This window comes from Pagrus major, chromosome 4 (assembly GCF_040436345.1).
Source record: "Pagrus major chromosome 4, Pma_NU_1.0".
Lineage (NCBI taxonomy): Eukaryota > Metazoa > Chordata > Actinopteri > Spariformes > Sparidae > Pagrus > Pagrus major.
The window spans coordinates 4,014,961-4,036,388 of record NC_133218.1 but is presented as its reverse complement, the minus strand read 5'-3'; the positions used below and the strand labels follow the sequence as shown (position 1 = coordinate 4,036,388).

The window sequence follows — 21,428 nt, the reverse complement described above, 5'->3', positions numbered from 1 at the left end:
CTTTTTACAGCATTTAATGGAATTTCATGTGGCATCTGACAGGAACTGACAATATCTGATACATTGCAACCTCTTGCACTGGTCAGATCAACAACTTGACGGAGAGTTATTGTACAACAGTACAACAGTAGTGAGGCAGTTATAAAGACACTGTGGCTGAATTAGAGGCATACTTTGTGGGCATAAAGCTCTTTAAAATAGTAAATAATCAAATTTAATGGTAAGTTGTTGTTGAGAATTACTCCTGAAAGATCTACAATGACTGTCTCCTAGTAATACGATCACATTTCTCACACGTCTTTTCTATCCTTCAGATGTAGAAAAAGGGGTATTTTTAGCAGCTCTTTCATGATGCTGATTGGAGTATGAAGCCAGGTGCTCAATCATTCACTAAACCCTCTAACAGTAATAAAACACTGCTAGTAACATGTTAGCCTGCATGAGATCAGATCACAGAGAGAGAGCATCTCTGTTCTTCTGTTACACCAGACTCTAACAGACAGTCATTCCACTGACAGTGTAAATGTTTGTTGGTGGATACTGCTGCTAGAAGAAAAAGATGTCAAGATATGAAGTGGAAGTGTGTGTTTTACGAAGGCTGCGTATGTGTCTGCCTGTGCCCGTCTCAGAATAAAGAACATAGAGGACTTTGCTGCTTGATTGTCTGAGACAGCACACGTGATCGAGAGCAATCATTTCTCACTATAAGAATGCATTGTCTGACGTTTGTTTGCATGCTTCACTGTTGAGGGACATGCTTGAGGTGCTGTGGGATGAACACCGCTGTGCCCTGAGACTGTGTAGACACACAAATGTGCAGCCAGACAGCTTCTGTACCCATTTTTAAATAATTTACAACTATATTATGAAACATGAGCCTTTCATAGCTGATATGGTGTACTGTTTCAGTTTTTAAACAGCTGATAAAGCAGTGTTTGATGTCTAAATCCCTTCCAGGTGTCCAAATTAATTTACATGACATGTCTACTAACTACTTGTATCAAGCCAGTTAGATGTCTCTCCCCCTTGTGAGCTGATGAATCATAATTGCAAGTGGTAATGTGCTCTCAGAAAATGGGACGAACATCTAATTTGAAAGATTTGCTGCTGTGAAAATCAATAGGAGAATCTCGAGCATGCTAAACAGAAAATACTACTGCCATATGCCCTCAACACATCCTATGGCGTGCCCGGTGCCAAGCTCCAGGGTGCCAGCAGGAAATGCCATATTGGCCTCCCAGGACAGTGAGATCACTAGCTGGGCCCCCAGGGTGTGGACACATGGTCCCAGACTGCCTCATTCTTCAGTCTCGGTCCTTTGTCCTCCTGCTGACATGACAAGCTGTACACTTCTAAGATTTCTTTTGAACCTTTTCATCAAGCCTTTCAAATTTAGGATTGATGTCCTCCCTTTGATTGGCTTTCCTTGCCCAAGCACAAAGATTAATGCTGGAAGGTTACAGTTAAGATGATGTCAGACATGAGTCAAATATACGGGTAATGGGGGACATAACGAGTAACCAAGAGCCAGAATAGAGGACAATTTTCTTAATCACAGCTAATTAGAAGGGCAGCTTGTTGCTTCTTACTACATGTTCAGAGGGAAGCTAAGGAGTATTACCTATATCTTGGCTATAGCTGGATGGCCCTTGCTGGCCAAGCAGGGTCCCTTTAATATGATTAGGACGGATTATGGCGTTGTCTGCACATCAAAAGAGCCAGGACCAATTATCACCCCTGCCTTTCAACACGACAGCCGCTCCTCCTCCCTCCCCGCAAACGTAGAAAGAAAAGGAGAAAACAGAGCCTGGGCGTCTTGTAACACACCAGAAGCCCCATGCTAATGGATGGATTCATCATTCATTCAGGCCTTTCATGTACAGTATTAGCAGTGATGGTGCACAGTTGCCACTACTTTGGCTAGTCCCTAAAATAGATTGAGCGTCAGAGCTAATTATCCCAGTCCCAGAGGCTTGTACAAACAGGTTCATATGACAGAAAATGTGGAGTGCTCTAAGGCAGTCAAAAAGAGTAGGGAAACGGAAAACAAGCATACCATGCCTGCAGGTGATGTTTGTGAATATTCGTCTTTTTATTTTTTTGGCAGGTTTTTGGATTTTTCTGCATGCTGTTAATCGAGCCGTGTGCAGGGTAACAGTAGCGACAGTTAGCTTTGCTCCGTTTTGCTTAGGTGCCCATTACCATAATCCCCCGTCAGAGCAGGCCTTCTATTCGCCCTTTGTGCTGTCTGTGCTCATGACAGGAAACTAAATGGATGTGGATAAAAGTAGTCCCCATTACCCCCACCCTCCCCATCTTACAATACTTACACACAACACACACACATACACACACACACTCACACTGCTTTGCCAAATTACTCTCATAGTTTCACTTTTCTCTAAAGAGCCAGAGCCTAAGCGCTTGAACAAAGGTGCCCCCTGGATCCCAACCACCCATCAAAGGCAGAGTTGGAGTCAACCCAGAGTCCTGTCAGGAGTCAAATGAAGCCATTAAAATCCCTTTTTCCACTGCCCTGACATTCACTTTTTTCCCCTTTGTATGCAGCATGGAGCTCTCGCCTGCACAGCAAAGGCAACACATAATTCATGTCGCAACTCAATGAACTGTTTCCATATAGCGGTGTACCCTCTTTTTCCTTGTAATAACTGTGTGGCCTTTATCACTGTACAGCACAGATATGTAAAAATGGTCCACTTCTCAGACAAATCATCATTTTTGAACCAAGAGCAGACAAGTTGTGAGAATGTGGGACATTTGAGAGACAAGAATGAGAATGGGGAATGTAAAGGTTCGACCTAAAGCTGCATGACTACTCTCAATTTTTTTTAATCTCAATCAAGGTTCAGGCTTCCCAAAATGAAATGAACATGATTGACTGGGGTATTGACGTTTAAAGTTTGTGCTACCCTCCCAGAAAACTGATATCGACTCAAGCGCTTTCTAAAATAACAGCTGACCACCAGGGGGCTATCGAGATGTTTTGGCTTCGCTTTCGGGGAGCTGTCATGGTGCTGCGTATGCACCATGCAGCGGCAGCCCGTGCAAAAAAAAAATCCTGAATAGTGTGCCTGCAGTCAACAGTAGAAGAGTGATATACAACAGAGTGCAGGCAGGAAAAACAAAATCAAACATCAGCAGCCAGTCCCTCAAACTGCTCATCATCCATTGTTTGGAAGTATTTTGGATCAGAGATTCAGGGTTCAACTACCTGATGATAAAATACTACAAACTATGGTAAAATTAATGCATGAAGGCCAAGAAGAATCAGTTGCTAAGGTTACTTCACTGAATCCCCGTCCTTGTCCAGTGTCAACTCAGAAATCCTTGACAACACTGCTGTACAGCACGTCACTATATCCATCCAACTCCCAAAGAAGGACTGATTAGTCATTTTAAAACTATTTAAATTTGAAAGTGCAATGAAAATATTTGGACCCTAAGATCAATGAATAATTGTGAAAATAATCATGATCTCAATATTGATCAAATTAATTTTGACCATCGTTTTAATCGTAGCGCCCTAGTTTGAACCCACTGAACTTGGATGTTAATGAAGATGTGCTGGGATGCATCTGTGGAGAGCTCCTTAATGTATCTTCATTTCCTCCTCTACCACTTCCCTCTACATGCTTTTCTTCCTTTTTGTTTACTTTTGTCTGAGTAGCCTAAACCAGCAGCACTGAGTGGAGCTGTTACCTGCCTGTGAAGATAATTATGCTCTGTGTTCTGAGCTAATTCCAATGGGCAGACGGCTCCTCGTATCACTGCACCACAGCTGGTCCCAGCATGTGCACTTCCAGCTTTCCTGCAGTGCTCTGTTTAATCACAGAACCTTTGCAAGCCACAGCCATGAATTTCCAATCCACTTGGGTGCACGCCGCATGTGGATTTATGCCTTTATTGTGTTCATATACAGGGACAGGTATGTATATTAAATGCTTTGTGTATACGAGTAAATCCATGGCAACCATGTCAGCACAACTGACATCACTGTGGGCGATTAGCAGGTGAACACTCAATCACAATCCCCACAAGCATGTAAACAAGGACTGAAGTGGCCTCTGCACACAACATACTACCGTCCTGCCTACTGGCTAACCTGCAGTCTGCAGGGGCAGCATTAATAATTTAACCAAACACTCAGATGTGATGGAGCGGACAAGGACACCCAGCAAGAAGCACTCTGGTTGAGAGAGGCTATTAAATATGAAAACTATTTGCGGTGACTAATAGTATTTTTGTTTTCCTAGAGCTTAAAGTCTCACGTACTGTAGCATCGCTTCTCCCAGCCAACGAAGACGGTAAATTGTTTGATCAGGAGAGATTAGGCTGGAAGTGACTGCAGTCTGGGTGTAAATTGACTCTTTGTTTGCTATTACTGTGTAGCTTACGTGGTTTCATCAGTTTCCGATGAACTTTACCCTAAATATAACATCATTTTGATTGCAATTGGTTTCGCTTTGTGTAGTTGACGGTAGAGCTGCAACGATTAATCGATTAGTTGATTAAAAGAACACCAGTTTGCATCTGTGTTGATAATCAAATAATTGTTTGTTTTTTTTCAAGCAAAAATGTAAAATATTTACTTGTTTCAGCCTCTGAAATGATTTAGTGCTTTTCTTTGTCATTCATGATGGTATGATGAAGAGTCTTTGGGTTTTGGATTGTTGGTTGGATAAAAGAAAGCAAATTAAAGACCTCACTTGCGCTCAGGGAAACTGTGATCGGAATTTTTCACCATTTCTGGCATTTTAACGTTGATTAAGTGTGAAAATAATCGGCAGATTAATCAATAGTGAATATAATCATTAGTTGCAGCCCTTGTTTACAGTTCATGTGTACTGGTCGTTGTTGCTTATGACTAATCTGCATGACTGAAACAAATACGTCCAAGCAGATGTGTTCTCTATTTAACCTGTCAGCCTAGTATATATTCACACATACACATAGACACACATAGTCGACTGGGGGCAGCAGCTACTTGTATATTTATACATTCATGGGGTGCTGCATGAACATACAACAACACACACACACACACACACACACACACACACACACACACACACACACACACACACACACACACACACACACACAGGGCCTTATTCCTGTGTTGAGGATTAGATGGGTTCAGGGCCAGAGTGCCCCTGTGGTTGCAGCTCTCGCCTGAGCGTGGCCTGGGGTGTGCATGAAACCCTCAGGGGGGAACTGACTGCAAATCATGACTGCTCATCAGTTGCTGCCATTCAGCCACTTATTTACTCAACAGCTTGGTTTGGCTGGGATAGGGATAGACAGGCACACACTCACAGAAACATGCCTCATTATACATCAGGATTGTGGGGAAGAAATTATTGAGAAACAGTTGTTTGGGGAAGGATGTGTTGTTGTTTGTGCCCGCTGAGTGGGTCAATACCTCGAGCTGAATACACACAATTCATCATAACTTCAAAGTGTGTTCTCAATGAAGTTTTCACAACTGATATCAGTGTGCAGTTTTCATTTGGGAGAAAACTGTCAAGTGAGCCTCGACATGACAGAAAAGTGTTGCTTCAGCGATACACAGGCCCCAGTCCAATACCTCTGCAGTGAATTATTTATGACCGCCATACCACGTAAGCTATATGTAGCATATTAAATACATAATCCTCTCATCTTTTATTGATGCTCCTCTGATACAAGCCTCACTGATAGGATTGATAAGGGAGCTTCATATGTAGGCCAGTAAGCAGATTTGACTGCCACATTTGAGCCAATAGTGATGAAACTTTACCCAAGCCCTGTTGGTGATTCATTTTTCTTCAGAGGCGAGGGCCGGTGGGGGGTAACTCGGACCAGATTGCTCTGGAAGAGATTACGTCTGCTTATGATATACTGTAAACACTTGTACATGAGCCCGTCATGGTCAGTGGTTGTCTGTTTACACACCTTGGCTGACACTTAAGTGCGTATTTCAGCTGCGCTCTGATCAAATCTGCGACGGCACACAAGCCTGTGTCAAGTGCTCACGGTCTACGCTTCCTGTGTTTTTATTGTGAGAGGGACAGATAGATACAGACAGAAAGGTGGGAGGGTGAGGGGGACTCCCTTTGATGGGCTAAATCTCTTGCTTTGTGATCAGTTATACACATACACACACAGAAACACACATGCAGACATTCACATCACACAATGGTGCTTAGATACAATCCGTCAGCGTACAGGAAATGGGACTTATCTATCTAACTTGCTGAGAAGCACCAACAATTGCACAGATAGCACTGTTTTGTAACTGTTGAGGGCTGCCAAATTGATGCTGATAATATGGAATAATTGCTGCAAACGAGCAACCACAGAGGAAACGAGTTTTATCTTTCTGTTGCTTTCATTCACGAGTCTTTCAACACTAACTCTCAAACTCATGGCTGACAGCCATTAATACTTCTAAAGTGACTACAACTAGTTAGTGAAACAGTTTTCTTAAGTAAAACCAGTATTTACTTTGCGAATGAGCTCTTGAACAAACATACTGATGAGGATCGTACTACTACTTTGTCTTTGATTTTGACCTCAAGAACTCCACTAATAGCCCTGTTCCACATTACCTGCCCAAAAGTGTGTCTTTAATGTTGACATGCAACACAGTTAATGATGTTTTAAAGCAGTGCCCTATTTACTACTGCACTGTACAATGGTGCAGCTGCTTATCATCACAGATTTTCAGGCTGTCTTGTTTGGCATCTAACACTTTGCGCGAAAAACAGAGACAGGATTTGAACAAATGGATCTAGAAGAAGAGGCTACCTTATGTCTCAGAATGATGACAAAGCAGTTATATCACCACAACCTGCTTCGAGGCTGTTAGATACTTGGAGCCGACTCCAGAGACAGTCCATCTCGGGCACAATTCGGTACTTTTAAACTGGCAATGGAAACGCAAATCAACATGGCGTGGTTTGATTTAGCGTGGCCAAAAGTGCTAATGGAAAAGCCCCACAAGACACACAGTCATTGTCTGTTGGCTAAAAGGACAGTGTGATATTTTTTTTTGGATTCAATTGCTGGGTTTACCTTTCAATATCACGCCATCTAAAACCTTTTGGCTGTAAATTTAGACTGAAGAATCAACACAGCATATATTGTATACTGTGATATTGTTGTAAAAATGATTAGACAGTGAGAAATGATACCCACTGGGATTGAGTCACGCCGTCTTTTTGTCGCTGCTGGGACACACGGCTCTTTTTTCATTCAGCCCTTATCTAAGCCAGACTGATTGAGGCCACATAGCCATAATTCTCTTTGTAAACAAATGAGTTGATCTTCTCTCTCTCTCTCTCTCTCTCTCTCTCTCTCTCTCTCTCTCTCTCTCTCTCTCTCTCTCTCTCTCTCTCTCTCTCTCTCTCTCTCTCTCTCTCTCTCTCTCTCGAGATGCGCACACAAACACGCAATGAGTGACATTCACCTTGCTGTGTCCTGCTGGATTTTTTCCTGATGTCTTGACTGCACAACAAAAAACCCATTACTCTGTCTTGTTGCCACATCACTGCGCCTCTTCCTCACCTGCAATATGATCCGCATTAGCATCCGACAGCCTGGGCAGCTCCTGCCGTCCGAGCCGACAGGACTGAGAGCAGAGATAAGCTCACTGCGTAATGAGTGTTCAGCCTCTGTTGGGCAGGAAAAAGAAAGAGAGGCCCTTTCATGCTGCACTGTAACAGTGGGTATCAACACAGGTCACATGCATGTATTTATGTCAAAATCAGTCTCTGTGACCAAGAATGCAGTTTTGTGAGGATGTGTGGTGATGGGACGCTTTGTTAGATGGTGATATTTATGCCATACTTCACCTCCCATTTACACCACCAGCGGCACAACATCCTCCAAGCTCTTTTGTTGTAGTAACACCCTCGGAGACTGGCACAGGTTTCACATTCTGTGGTGGAGCACGGAGAAGAGAGAGGCTGGTTGCAATAGAACAAAGGTGCAAACAAAGAAGTGTGATGGTTGAACAGAAGTGGACGGGCTGTATGAAAATGAATGCCAGAGAAGCAAACCTGCTGAACGAAACAGCAGACGGTCCCTAAAGACGGAGAGGACCAGCAGATTGCATCAGCACAAATTACTCGCTGCACGTCATTTTGCTTTTGGCTCAGATTTAGACTAATTTAACTCTGCATTAGCCTGAGCTTTACTCATTTACACCAGTCACCTCAGCACTGCCTGTCTGCATGTCGGTCAGTTTCAAAAGATGGTTTCAAATTCATTACAAATACAGTACATCTAATTAGTTCTGTGGTTGGACAGAGACCAGGTTTGTTCCTCATTTTTGAACTTAATGCAGGGAGAGAAAATATTCTTTCTCCTCACCTAAATTGATTTTTAATAGCCTGTTCTCTTTGCCGTTTATTGGAAATTGACAGGAAACAGGACTGGGAATGTCCAGCCACCTCACAAATCAATCCTTTTCCAATTCTGCTTCAGAGGGCTACAGTGCAATTAGAAAACGATTATTGATGCATTGCATCTGAATTTTAGATTTCTATACATGATTTATTTGTTCTCACTGTGCGACTACTTGCTAGTTTTAAAACGTAGCGTATTTGTAATGATCCATATTCAAATTAAACAGAGGACTTTTGTTAACAGGCGATCATAATGTTGAGAGTTGGGTTTTGAGTTTCTGATTGACTTTTCTACATCGAGACGTAATCTTTGAAGAGAGAATTGCAATTGCATCTAAGGATCGATTCACCCTGAACAGAATAAGAGGTTACATGAGAATTCAAACTCTAAATTGTAAACAAAGTTAACATTGCAAATCCAGGGTACCTCAGTCCACTTTGCTGTCTGGTCAACCAAAGTAGTTTAAAGGTTTTTATGCTTGGTAAATGAAATATCTGTGGAGTGACCAGGACTTGGCCTGTGTCTGCAGGCTTGAAGTGGGAGGTGATGCAAGTGCACTGCAGTAACAAATAAACTGGTGCTTGCCATAAAAAAAAAGATGCTTTCATGACTTAAAAGGGAGCTTGACAGTTGTGTACACTACTGTTCAGCATTAATGTCTAAGACCTCCCTTTATTCATCACACCGCCTCTTCGTTTTGTGATCTCACTGTGCCCCTGGTGCAAACACTTAACCCTTGTAACCACACTTAACTCCACCATTATTACTGTACTGTCTTTAGATGGCGTTCCTCTCCTGAGCTCCTGCTTTTCTATCTTGAATATTTTGTCCAGAGTTATTTTTCATTTTATTTTTAATTTTTTTTCTGGGAGGGAAAACATCCGGTTGCAAGTAAAATAGTAATTGAGTCTCCCTCCTATTGTTGGCTTGAAGGCTTTGATCTCTCTTGTGCTCCAGTGTTAAATGGTTTCCTCAAAATCACTGTGAACATGCAGCGACTGGCTGCTCTTTTATCGGAAGCCCGCTAACAGCACCTCCTCGCCGACCACTTTGAAGCCACAAGCAACTAACTATGAAAACAACAAAAACGAGCGAAGGAGGAGAAGTCCTGCTGTACTGTATATGCTGCTTATATAAGGCTTTTTTAAAGAGTAGGTGTTGTGTTTTTGGTTAAAGGCAGAAAGACACAAATGATGTTGTGAGGGGAGAGGATACAAATTGGAGACTGTGTCAAGACTTTTGGGTTTTTTTCTGTTTTCAGAGAAAAATAATTATATCATTAATGTTTATATGACAATAATTGGCCAGTGTAATGGTCTGTGAATGTTCATTTAGAATTTGAAAGTGGGTGACTCAGCTTTCTTGTTGTAATTAGCTGAATTTGCATGCAGATTCTTATCTTAACAAGAGCAGGAATTGAGATAGTTTGAAATGTTTTTGTGTCTGGGGCTGGTAATTGGCAGCAAGCTTATCAGAGGCAGATTGGCCACACTTGACCGCTCAAAGGACCCTGAGCCAGAGACTGTGATCAACTGAATGTTTGGATGTGACCTCCAGTAGACTTGTCCACTGTGCACTGCGCTTTCATCCCCAGCTCTTTATACCAAAATGCTGGACTTGACTGTTACCATCCTGTGTGGGAGTTGTACTGTGCAACCTTTTGAGTTCTTTTCTCTTATGATTAAAAAAAAAAAAAAAAAAAAAAAAATACACAAAATGACAGCAGTCAAGGACGAAATAGGCAAAGACCCAGACTTTGAAATCCAATGCTGATAAATTGCCGGGTGTTTGACTTTGTGAGGCATACTGGATTATATTGATTTTCTTTCCTCTGTGTGTGTATGTGTTTGTGTGAGTGAGTGTGATAGCAAAAAACCGGGGGCAAGAGAATGCAATATTGTGTTTCATTAAAAAATCTATAGGATATCTCATTACAGCCACATGATTTTCTTTAGTATCAGGGTTAGTGGGGACGGGGCAGAGCTGGTGGGTGGCAAGATGAATGTGCTTTCCTGTCTCAGATGACTATCTCATCTTTTGTCGTTCATGGAGAAAGGAGGAACTCTGCTCAATCTGACCAGTATGTCGACTACTTCCTGGCCATGTTTACTCGCTGCTTGCTGATTTTACGTATCGGATTACTCATCCCTGCGTGGCAGAACTGAATAAAACTTCTGCAACTGCAAGGTCTCGAGTAGATTTGGGCATTTTCCCAATGTTATCACCTCATTTGAATTTCACACACTTGCTCTGTTTTCATTGAACACACCGAGCAGTATCTCTGAGTATGCTCCTGTTTTATTTGACAGATGCTGTGGGTCAAAGGGAGATGTGTTTTTCCTCTCTTTTTTTATCTAGTGTCACATCTGAGCTTTAAAACCCATGCGAGTTATAAAACTGAGCAGCATTGTGTATTGTTTCCTAGCAGTATTTTAAGTCTCAGCATCTGATGGTTTGCTTGAGAGTTCGATTTAAAGAGCATTTTACTTAAAAACAGCAGATAATGGCATCTAGTGAGATTTTCAGTAAGCTTTCTCCAGCAACCAGAAAAGGTTATCCCAATTCTCAAATACGGACATTAAGTGATGGTTTTAACCTTTAGTCCAGCTGCTCTGTGGGTAACCATTTAGCCCAGGAAACACACTGTTTCTGGCTATTTTATTTTCTAATTATTCACCATGAGGCGTGTTTTTGACGGTCTCTCACACTGTACCCACGCACCATCTCTAAACCAGCTCTCACAGTATGCTCGTCTGTGTTGCTGTCGTCTCAGCGGGCCAATCCTTCATCGTGGGCCCGTGGGGAGTCTGATAAGAGGGGGAATTTGAGCCTCAATCAGTGCTGGTTAATTATCACAACCAGGGGAGGTGAGAGAGGTTTCCCCGTCTCGCCAATCCCTTCAGGATCTCTGTCTCCCTCTCAGACACACTTATTTGTTGGGAGCTCTGTCAAGGATTCCTTTCTTCAAGTGCTAATTTCTCTGTTGTGGTGTGCCCAGTGTATTTCTGCTCGGTCATACTGAAAATAATGGAATATACTAGCGAGTGTCATTTTTCCTTCCACAATGAGTGTAAGCATTCGACACATTTTGGTGGCCTTCACTTATTAATGTAGTAATTTATATTAATGTTGATGAGAGAGCTTTACTACAACAGTGAATGTATAATTTGGTGACATTTTCATTGATACACTTTTGCAAGTTGCATGCAGTATAAAGGCTAGATGATCGCTTGGGTTTGGGGAAATGGTACTATTTTTCCTATTTACCGAATGCATGGATACACTGTTGTCAGCGCACCTTTAATGGAATGCTGAACAGTGACGGTAGCCTAACTTAGCCCAATTGTTTTAGAGTCATTAGCAGGGTCAAGTTTAATAAGGAATTCTGTATTTGTAAAGTCACTAATTTAATTATTAAGAACACATTTTGATTGCATATACGTCCTGTTTACATGCACAAGACTACAAACCTAGGTTCCAAATGTAATTGTTGCAAACGTTGTTAAAAATTAATGCTAATGACCGTAAAGCATTAATCACTCGGTGTTGGAGGGCTATTTCCCTGCTTTTCAGAGGAACTATTTGCTATTTGTCATACAAAAAGGAACCCATGAGTTTGACTGACTAAGCTTAAGGGAGAAAAGTGGTACAAATTACCAAAGGCCAAACAATCCCTCTAATTGTAATCTCCAGTCATGACTTTTGACTTAGAATAATTCGCTTTGGCTTGATTTTTGTAGGTCACTGTGGGTTATTAAGAAGCTCAGCCCAGTGACGTGGGAGATTTGGAGCTGTGCTCTCATTTAACCTGGTGCTCCAACTAACATTTATTTGCGCAATGCTTTAAGTAGGGCTGCAACCAACTATTTACTATTACTATTTATTTATTAAATAGACATTTTGAAAAATTCCCATCACAACTACTATCAGAAATGACAAAGAAAAGCAGAAAATCCTGTCATGATTCAGCCTGAACCAGCAAATGTTTGACATTTTTGATTAAAAATGACTGCTATGACTCATCAATACTCTATAAACTAAAATAGTTTGCACTTAATTTTCTTTTGATCAACTAGTCAATGTTGACGTTGAGCTTGGCTCCATAAAATGCATTTAGCAAAGACAAATGATGATCAAAGACTTGAAAGTGATGCTAAAGGTTTGCCTATTTGGTCTGAACAGTCAAAAACATTGGGAAGCCCCGGTGGCTGGGTTGGTGGAGTGTGCGCCCCATGTGCATGCGTCCTCGCCACAGCAGCCCAGGGTTCGAGTCTGAAGTGTGGCCCTTTGCTGCATGTCATCCCCCCTCTCTCTTCCCGTTTCCTGTCATCTCTCTGAGCTTTCTGGTAAAGCCATGAAAAGGACAAATAAATAAAAGTGAAAAGCGAAGCGTTGCATATTTTTAGCTTACACACTCACTCACCAGGAGCAGTTTTAGTTTTGGTACTGGTTTAAGTAGAAGCCTTGTAGCGGCTGCAGCATTAGTCCTGTCTCCAAGGTGGTCTTGGCTTGAGCCTGTCACTGCAAAACAGGAAATAAGGGTCAGTGTGTGTGGTTATTTGGAAAGAGGGATTATGCATTAATTACTGTTGTTGCATGTCACCATCACTGAAGAGTCAGAGTGCATTAACAGAAAAAAGAGAACGAAAATCCCTGTAGTTTTCTGCACATTGGACACGGTTGTTTTTAATATTTTGCCAGACATTTGCACTGAATGCATTTGTTAATCCTATTAACCAGCCAATCATTTGCGCGGGATCTGTCTTCATCTGATCTAAAGAGAGACTGACATTTTTGTTAGAATGGCATTTTCTGGCAGTATTCAGTGAATCCAAGGCTGATGCCGTCGCAGTGACTCAGCCTCGCCTGTGACCCTGTCATGTTTTCTCCGGGCCTCCAGAGTTTTACAATGGCATCGAGCAGACAGGATGACAGAGAACTGTGAGCTGAAAAAATTGGATCCTTTCCTCTTTTAATCTGCCAGTTGAGCGGGTGCCAGCGCAGGACAGCCAGTGTGCGCTAGGCACCCCAATCATTTTGTCCATCCTTTATGGCTTGGCCTCAACCCCTTCATTTCATCTACTGCTGTGGGGAATGCTAAGAATACCAGAATCAGTGGGTTGTGGTATCCCAGATCATAGCCACCTCCCTCAGGCATGTCAGGCATTGTTCCTGGCATCAGCCCTTAAAAGAATGCTTGAGCGGCCACACTAACTCTGACGAAGTTCTGTTACAAATCGGGAAAAGAGTAAAAAACAAGATGCACTCTTTCTCATCATCTTACCTCTCCTTTACTTCTTTGTCATCGTGACTCTTCACCTTTAACGTTTAACCTTTCAGCCTGGTATTTAGTCTTTTCTTAGATGTGTGAAAACCAACAGCACTCAAGACTAATAATAAGAGATGAAAGTCTTTCATTGCATTGAAAACACAATGAATGTGCCCCCTTCTCCTTTCTTTTCTATTACTTGTTAATGAAATGAGTGTCTCCACTCACTCAAATCTTCACTGATTCATGATTCATTCAAGTCAAGTGCCCAAATGTCGATTTTAACAAAATGAAAGGAAAAAAGCTGGCCGCCTAAACTTGCAACCACTCCATAATAGAATCCTTGAGGGGACCTCTGTACTCGTCCTTTGATTAGAAAAGGACATTTTTTCCTTTTTCCCCAAAATAGATTCATAGCTCAAATAAAACAAGTTGGCTGCAGCTTTTTCTCCTGCTCTGTGAAAGACACCTTGTCCCTCCACATTTGGTCTCAAGATCGTTGTTATTTCCCTGAGGTGTTTCATGCTGACAGATGGACTTCAGAAGGGAGTTTGGAGAGATGGGGAGATGAAGGATTCTGCAGAGAGAAAGAGACATAGAGCCGAGGTGTAAAGATGAAATAGAAACCTGGGAAAAGTGTGGGAGAGAAGCTGAGACAACTCTTTCCATTAGTGTCATTAAAGCGACCCTGACGCTGAAGGTGGAAGGACAAACAGCGGAGGGATAGAAATAACAGGGAGGCAGCAGCTCGGTGAATGAAGTGCTCAGGTTCACTACAAGTTGTCGTTCCTCCGCCTCTATCTTTACCTGCGTGGAAGGTTTCTATTCATCCTTAATGTGCTGTTAATGACTTTGTACCGTAGCTTGTTACCTTGTAAAGTTCTTAGAGATCCAGTGACACATCATACAACAGAATACAGAGCAAACGGTGTGTGAAAAATTAAATCCTACACGATAATAAAAAAATGAATGTTTACTCCACTACATGCATTTGATAACTTTAGTTACCTTCAGATTATTCAGTGTTGATAGGCTATTACTTTTGATGTGTAACCACTTAGATAGTTTTGTGGGAGGGGCATTGAGTGAGACCAAAGAGTGGTGACTACAGACAGACAGATTTATTTATTCAGCAATCAGACAAAAAAGAAAACCGATTCTGATAATCAGAGAAATGCTGCATATCAGATCTGATAATCACCTAGAAAGATAATCGGTCTCTTCCTAATCTATATCATTCTTTAAAGTGGAATCACAATTTTCCAGTGGTTGTAAATGCCTGTCAAGTGTGTTTACTTATCATGATGTCCAGAATTTCCTTGTCCCCAAGTCTAAACCATAAAAGGGGCCTCTGTTGTTGAAAATGTGACTGGTTCAGAGAGCGGTCTGCTCTGTCTCAAGAGTGGCTCAATGAGGAGCATAGTCAATATGGCTGCTCTTAGACGGTGGGTCAATGAGGGAGGAGGCTTCCTGCTGAGCCAAGGGTAGAATAGGAGAGAACAGGGGGTCTTTGTGTGGAAAGCAGACCCTCACCTACTGCTCTTTACTGCTTTCTTCCCTTTTCTGCGATCTTAAACCTAACGTTAAAGAGACTGCCTGTGTACTCTCCTGCAGGAATTGTAAAGCGACTGTTTACAGGTACGGAAAAATAGAATATATGTTGCACAAGTGAGTTATCCAGTTTTTACAGCTTACTGTTCTGCGAACACATTACCTACACCTCAACCTGACAGTAAGCCCTGTAAAATCTAAAAATATGCTTGCAACACTGGCTCAAGATGGGAAATACAGCCTCAGCTCCATGTCTCCATTCTGTCTCCCATCTAAGAGAGAAGCTGTGGAGGGAGAGAGCAAGGCAGCATATCAGGGCACCACCTTAAGCCTGGCTCCCAAACCTTTTATGACTGCTGAGCAAAGTGGATTTGGGACAGTGGTAACAGCACATACTTATCAAGCAGACAACCTCATTTTCTAGCCCCTTGCTCTCCTCTCCCTGAATCTTACTAGTCGCCTGGTGCGGTGGTTCTTATTTTTCAAAGACAAACGGGGGCTCCCACACTGCCAGGCTTGAATAGATTGGACTTTCCACACTGTAATGTGGTTTCTGACACCCCCTTCCTTTTTTAACTCTGCAGCTGTGTTGTTAAAAGCCTGCAGTGCTTCAGTGCTAATAAATTCTGGTATAAAGATGTGTGTCTGTTCTCCGTCGCAACTCTAAGAAACATTTTAGGGAAAAGTAATTTAATTCTGGTGTACTTTGTGTGACTTAGAAAAAAAATATCTGGACTCATAGGTTTGATGAATACATTACAAGACAAGAAAGTTTCTATACAAGATACAGCATTCCATATTGTTGGATATTGTCATCTCCGTCTTTTCATTATGTTCTGTTGCAGCGAGCTTTGGTTAGATTGTGTCTCCTGCACTTTAATGATGTAGTTGAACATACGCTCTGTTGAGTTTTCTGTCAATGAACTCTTCGGAATACATCAAGAGAACGCAGCTTTCTCTGTAGGTGTTCATTAGAAATGTTTTCCAGGCCTGAAACTCACACGCTTATTAGTTCCCAAAAGTAAACTTTTTATTTGCTTTAACCTCAAAGTTTAAGCTTATCTGAAAGCTTTTCTTCGGATTTGTAGTTTCTCTACATGCTACAAAGAATGAACGTAGAAAGAACAGTCAATAAGATTCTGAAACTTTGGAAGGTTTTTGGCAGCTGATGTCACTTTTCATCAAAATATTTGTTTAGTCTGCATGTAGTAGGTCCAGTATTGATTACACTGTCCCACCTTACTGTGTTAGTGGAGTTTGGACTTTACTAGTGGAATCATTGTTTTGCTCTGTTGTCTGTTGAAATGTGTGTTTTGTCTGTCTGCAGTTTGACTTGTATTGGTGGCATTAATAGTTTATTTTTTTAGGGAAAAGTTGTAAACAAAATACCCCCTACACACTCGACAAAAAACCCTTGCATGTTAATATTTTTTTGTTTATCTCTGTTCAAGCAGCGGCAGAGCATTGTTCAGTCAGCGTTGAGTTTGAAAGAGAGACTGAATTAACATTGTCACTGATGTCCATGTCAATACCCGATCTGTGTCAGCTGTACAATCAGTATTGTGCATACAACTCTCTAGAGAGAGGCAAGATGTGTCACTCCTCGTCCAAACTCTTCCACTGGCATTCGCCTTTTTTAGCGGGTATACCTGCGTTTAAAAAAACTGCATACATGAGCCAGTTTTGGTGTAAAAATGGTAAAACGGTTGAAAGTGTAGTCACCAACGAGCCCCATTAGACTGTTATGAACACATCACAACCCCTCATCGTATCCCCATCTCCAGTTCCACCTTTCTCTCCTTCCCCTGCCCTGCTCTGCTGACTGTGGATGTTGTCTCTGCAACTGAAAGCAGATGGTTCGCCATTTTGTCCGACAGTAGAGCCGAAGCTAAGCCCTCCCCTACTGCTCCGACGATGGGGATAAAAAGCTGCTAAAGGCGGCTGTTTTGGCTCTGATAGGATGCCGCAGGACCTTCAAGCCCATTCAGTTTTCTCCTCAGATAGAGAGCGGCTGAAGATAGTCTTTTGGCTGGAAAAGAGCCAAGCGAGGGTCTGGAAGCTCTGCCCAACCCACACACCCACTGTTCCAGCAGAGATGATTAAGCATGCCATGGTGCCTCTGGTCTGCAGGACTGACAAATTCCCCCCACTGCTACTCCACTCTGGTCTCTCTCCATCTGTCATCTACACCATCAGTAAAATACATTTGCTGCTGTTGTCACATACTGCCCAATATGTACACTAGGCCCCTCTGAATTTATTGATTTCCTGAAATCAGCTGCTTACTTCAGTCTAATTTAAAGCCCCTCGCTTACTGCTAAGAGTTACAGTCGAAAATGTTGTGCTGGCTTAGGAGGTGGTATATTTTATTACCTTCCTCTGTTTAGTCACTTGAATCTCGCACCCACTTCTGCCTGAAGGGATTTTCAAAATAAAATACTGTTTGCATGCACACTTGAGCTTCATTGCATCAGCAGATTTCGTTAAGTTCTGTAGCTGCACATTACTTGCGGAAAAATCTGATTTGAAACTTTCCAGTTTGACAGTTTGCCTTCTGTAAAAATGGCGCTATAGCAGTCACACAAGGATATATGTAATTATTTTGGCTTTTTGAAAAGGGACCCTGCTAGTTGATCTTGTCTTGATGCATCAGAGTGGCCAAGGTCCAACACTGTCCATTGAGCAGTCCTTTCCCTTTCCCTTATTTCTGCTCTCCATCGGTGATGAAGTGTGAATACGATTGCACATCGTCGTTGGAATGCTGTGCTGTTTTACCTTTTATTCCCTCATGTGGAAGTGGAAAATATCTATTCCATTCAGTCATTTTGTGTAATTGTTTGCGCTTCCAAGAGAACTAAGTGCACTGAGGACAAGCAGCCATATTGCCACTGTAATGGACCACGCATTACACTGCTTCTCTCTTTGGATATCACACTAGAGACTTGGCGCCGCAAGGTAGAGAAATTACCTCCCGAGTAGTTAAATAGCTGAACCATTGACATAGCATCTCTCTTTCCTCCCCCTTCTTTCTCTGATTCGGTCTTCCTCTCTTTCTGTGTCTTTCTGCTCTCGCTCTCCCCTGGAGACTTGCCATTTCCTTGGAAGGGAGCAGGCATATTTTAAACTACATTTAACATTCAGCCACTTATTTCACTCCATTCGCTGCATTATTAAAATACCTTCATACCCTCTTAATTATTTTTCGAGCTCCCCTCCATCCCTGTAGAACTGATAATTGGTGTTATTTATCTAAACAATACTACTGTGTGACTCTTAGGGTTGGAGCTCTTGAATAATGGATGAGGACAAATGCAAAGCAATTGCACTTACTCTGACTTTGGCACTATCCATGTCAGTGCGATGTTGCCATTTATGCTCGAGGAAAGGAAACAGCAACCACGTTCCAAAGTGTTTACTCCTCCTCTGCACTCTCTACTTATAATAAAGCAAGACGTGATATTAACTTGCCAGGGAGGCTAGACTGGGTTAAATTTGTCAGTTCCTCTCGTCCAATTCCATCGGGGCTTGTGGTTTCATAATGAAAAGCCTCTCGGAGTCTCTGGGATAGACTGAGGCTCAGCGGCTGAAAAGATGGAATGAACAAAAAGATGTTTTGCTTTGGAAACATTTCATTGAGTATTTGGAGTCCTGTAGTGTCCTTTCATTTGAGCCACCGGCAGATTTTGTGAGAGTGACTTAGAATGTGCCATTGAAGTCAATGACGTCTGAGGAGATGTGATTTCGCTGTCACTTTCCATGTGGTTGAACTCTAAGAGCAGCTACAGTGGTAGTTCCATGTATTCCAGGGTAATAGTCAGCATTTTACAGCTCTCTTGAATCCTAAAAATACTCATCAAATACTCATCTGTTACAGCAGTTACATGCACTTTGCTCATGTTTTGTTGTACAACCCTGATTCCTTAACAGTTGAGGCGCATCAAAACTGATGAAAAGTAGACACATGCTGGCATTACATTAAAAACTATTAATATCAGTATTGGCATCAGCTGCAGTGACCATGGAACAGATCAGTTGTTCGACAGCAACAAGAATTTAATTTGAGTTATTGCTCTTCGGCCTAAGTGGTCCTGTTCTAAAACATTACATATATCATCCGTGTAGCACATCCAACTAACGTCTCTGTTCTTTTCTCTCCTGTTACCCCTCCAGGTTCAGCAGCGCAGCCCTTCAGCCCCTTCTGGTTCACAGTGGAGCCCCAGGACACACTGGCCATCAGGGGAAACTCGGCACTGCTCAACTGCTCGTCCCACAGCGACGCAGCTACGACGGCACGCATCGAGTGGAAGAAAGACGGCACCTTCATGAGCCTGGTTTCAGATGAGAGACGACACATACTTCCCGATGGCTCGCTGTTCTTCAACCACGTGGTCCACTCGAAGCACAATAAGCCAGACGAGGGGACCTATCAGTGCGTCGCCACGATAGACAACTTGGGATCCATTTCCAGCCGCACGGCCCGTCTGTCTGTAGCAGGTAAGGGCTGCCAGATCTATCAGTCTAGTTAACCGATTGATTTTTGCCATATCTTCTATTCTCTTAATACCACTGTTGAAAGTATACCTGTACACATGTGTTTTTGCTTGTCCTGGCTGGTGAGACCTCCCTCAATAACCATTTTAAATATGAACAACATGAAGCTGATTGATTAGTTAAAAAAAACACCTGTAAGGACTACTGACCTCACCAAACCCCTAGTTTAGCTCTTCTCAGTTCTAATGAACCACAATAACTGAATATAATTGTATGAATGTAAGTGGAAAATAACAGTAGTATGTAAAATGCATGTCGTACAGAATAAATCACATAAATTAGACATATCAAATCAATTTCAAATCAAATCAGTTTTACACCTCTCTGTCAATCCTTGTTACTTCTTCTCATTCTTGCGTTGTTTTCAGTTGTTAAGAAACAATGCTAGACAATTTACAGTTTGTTATGTAAAAGATTTCTTACCTTGAAATGGTTGTTTCTCCTTGGCTTCGCTGCAAATGCACAACCACATGACAGGTGTGAAAAGGTTCTGTAGTTGCTTTCCCTTGCTGATTGTGTTTTGTCCTTGAATAGCTTGAACCATTTGTACTTCTGCTTCTGTAAATTCCTTCACCTCACAGGAGCCTGAATGCTTTGCCCTACTGGATAAATGCTTGTAAAAGGGCCTGTTTTTTTTTTCTTTTTTCATCACTAGTCCTACAATGTGACCTTGTTCAGTTGGGGAACATCAAGTGACGTGGGATTATTAGGTGTTTTGAGTCAAGTCGTGCCCCGAAATTCAATTTGCAGCTGGAGGAGCCACAGAATGCATTTACTGTGTGCTTTCTTCTGCTCAGCAGTGCTCTGCCAGGTTTTAAGACGCTCCAGAGAGGCCTCTTGTTGACAATGGCATAGTACAGTATAAGCCTCTCTGATACTGAGTGCCTGTGTGAAGTAACTGTCTGACTGTGATTCTGTTTCTTTTCATAGGCTTTTGAATTACAAGTTAATGAGCCAGCACATTACCATCAGAGAGATTGAGAAGATTTTTTTACTTCCTCCCTGAGAGTTCAGTTGTCTATAGCTGCACAGGAGATGTGATCTCTCAGACGCAACTTATATCAGAACTTAGAAGCATACAGTAGGTACACAGTGCTTCAGTAGAGAGTGGCCAAATAATATTTCTACGTATTTATCTGTGAAATCTTACACACCAGTGGACAGGCTTTGATTAAACTGTGAGAGATGAAACTACACTTGTTATGCCTTCTGTCTAGTATTTACAGACTTAATGAGGTGCTTAGAGATTCAGGTAAAAGTTTTAACAGTTGCGAAGACCCTGGAGATGTAATAATTACTTGTTTACTTGGTACAGCTGCCTCATGTATTGCTGATCCAGCAGCAACAGAGAGGAAGATATCTGCCTGGTCTAATTTTTAAATAATAAAGGGCTGCAACTAATGATTACTTCCATTGTCAATTGATATGTGAATTAGTTTCTGGATTCATTGATTAGTTATTTGGTCTATAAAATGTCAGAAGATGGTGAAAAATGTTGATCGGTATTTCTCAAAGCCAAAGATTACATATTCAGAAGTCTTGTTTTGTCCACAACACAAAGATATTTAGTTTACTGCCAGAGAGGAAAAAATGCAATCGGAGCATTATTACTCAGACTAATTCATTGATCATCAAAATAGTTGGT

At 41.9% G+C, this 21,428-nt stretch overlaps 1 protein-coding gene across 1 annotated transcript in view; it reads left to right on the top strand.

Annotated features, from left to right (window-relative positions):
• Positions 1 to 21,428, top strand: part of neo1a (neogenin 1a) — a 176,267-nt gene that overhangs the window by 40,898 nt on the left and 113,941 nt on the right. The window contains exon 2 of the mRNA XM_073465092.1: positions 19,403 to 19,726. Within this exon, the coding sequence (XP_073321193.1) occupies positions 19,403 to 19,726 (324 nt within the window). The remainder of the gene's footprint in view (positions 1 to 19,402; positions 19,727 to 21,428) is intronic.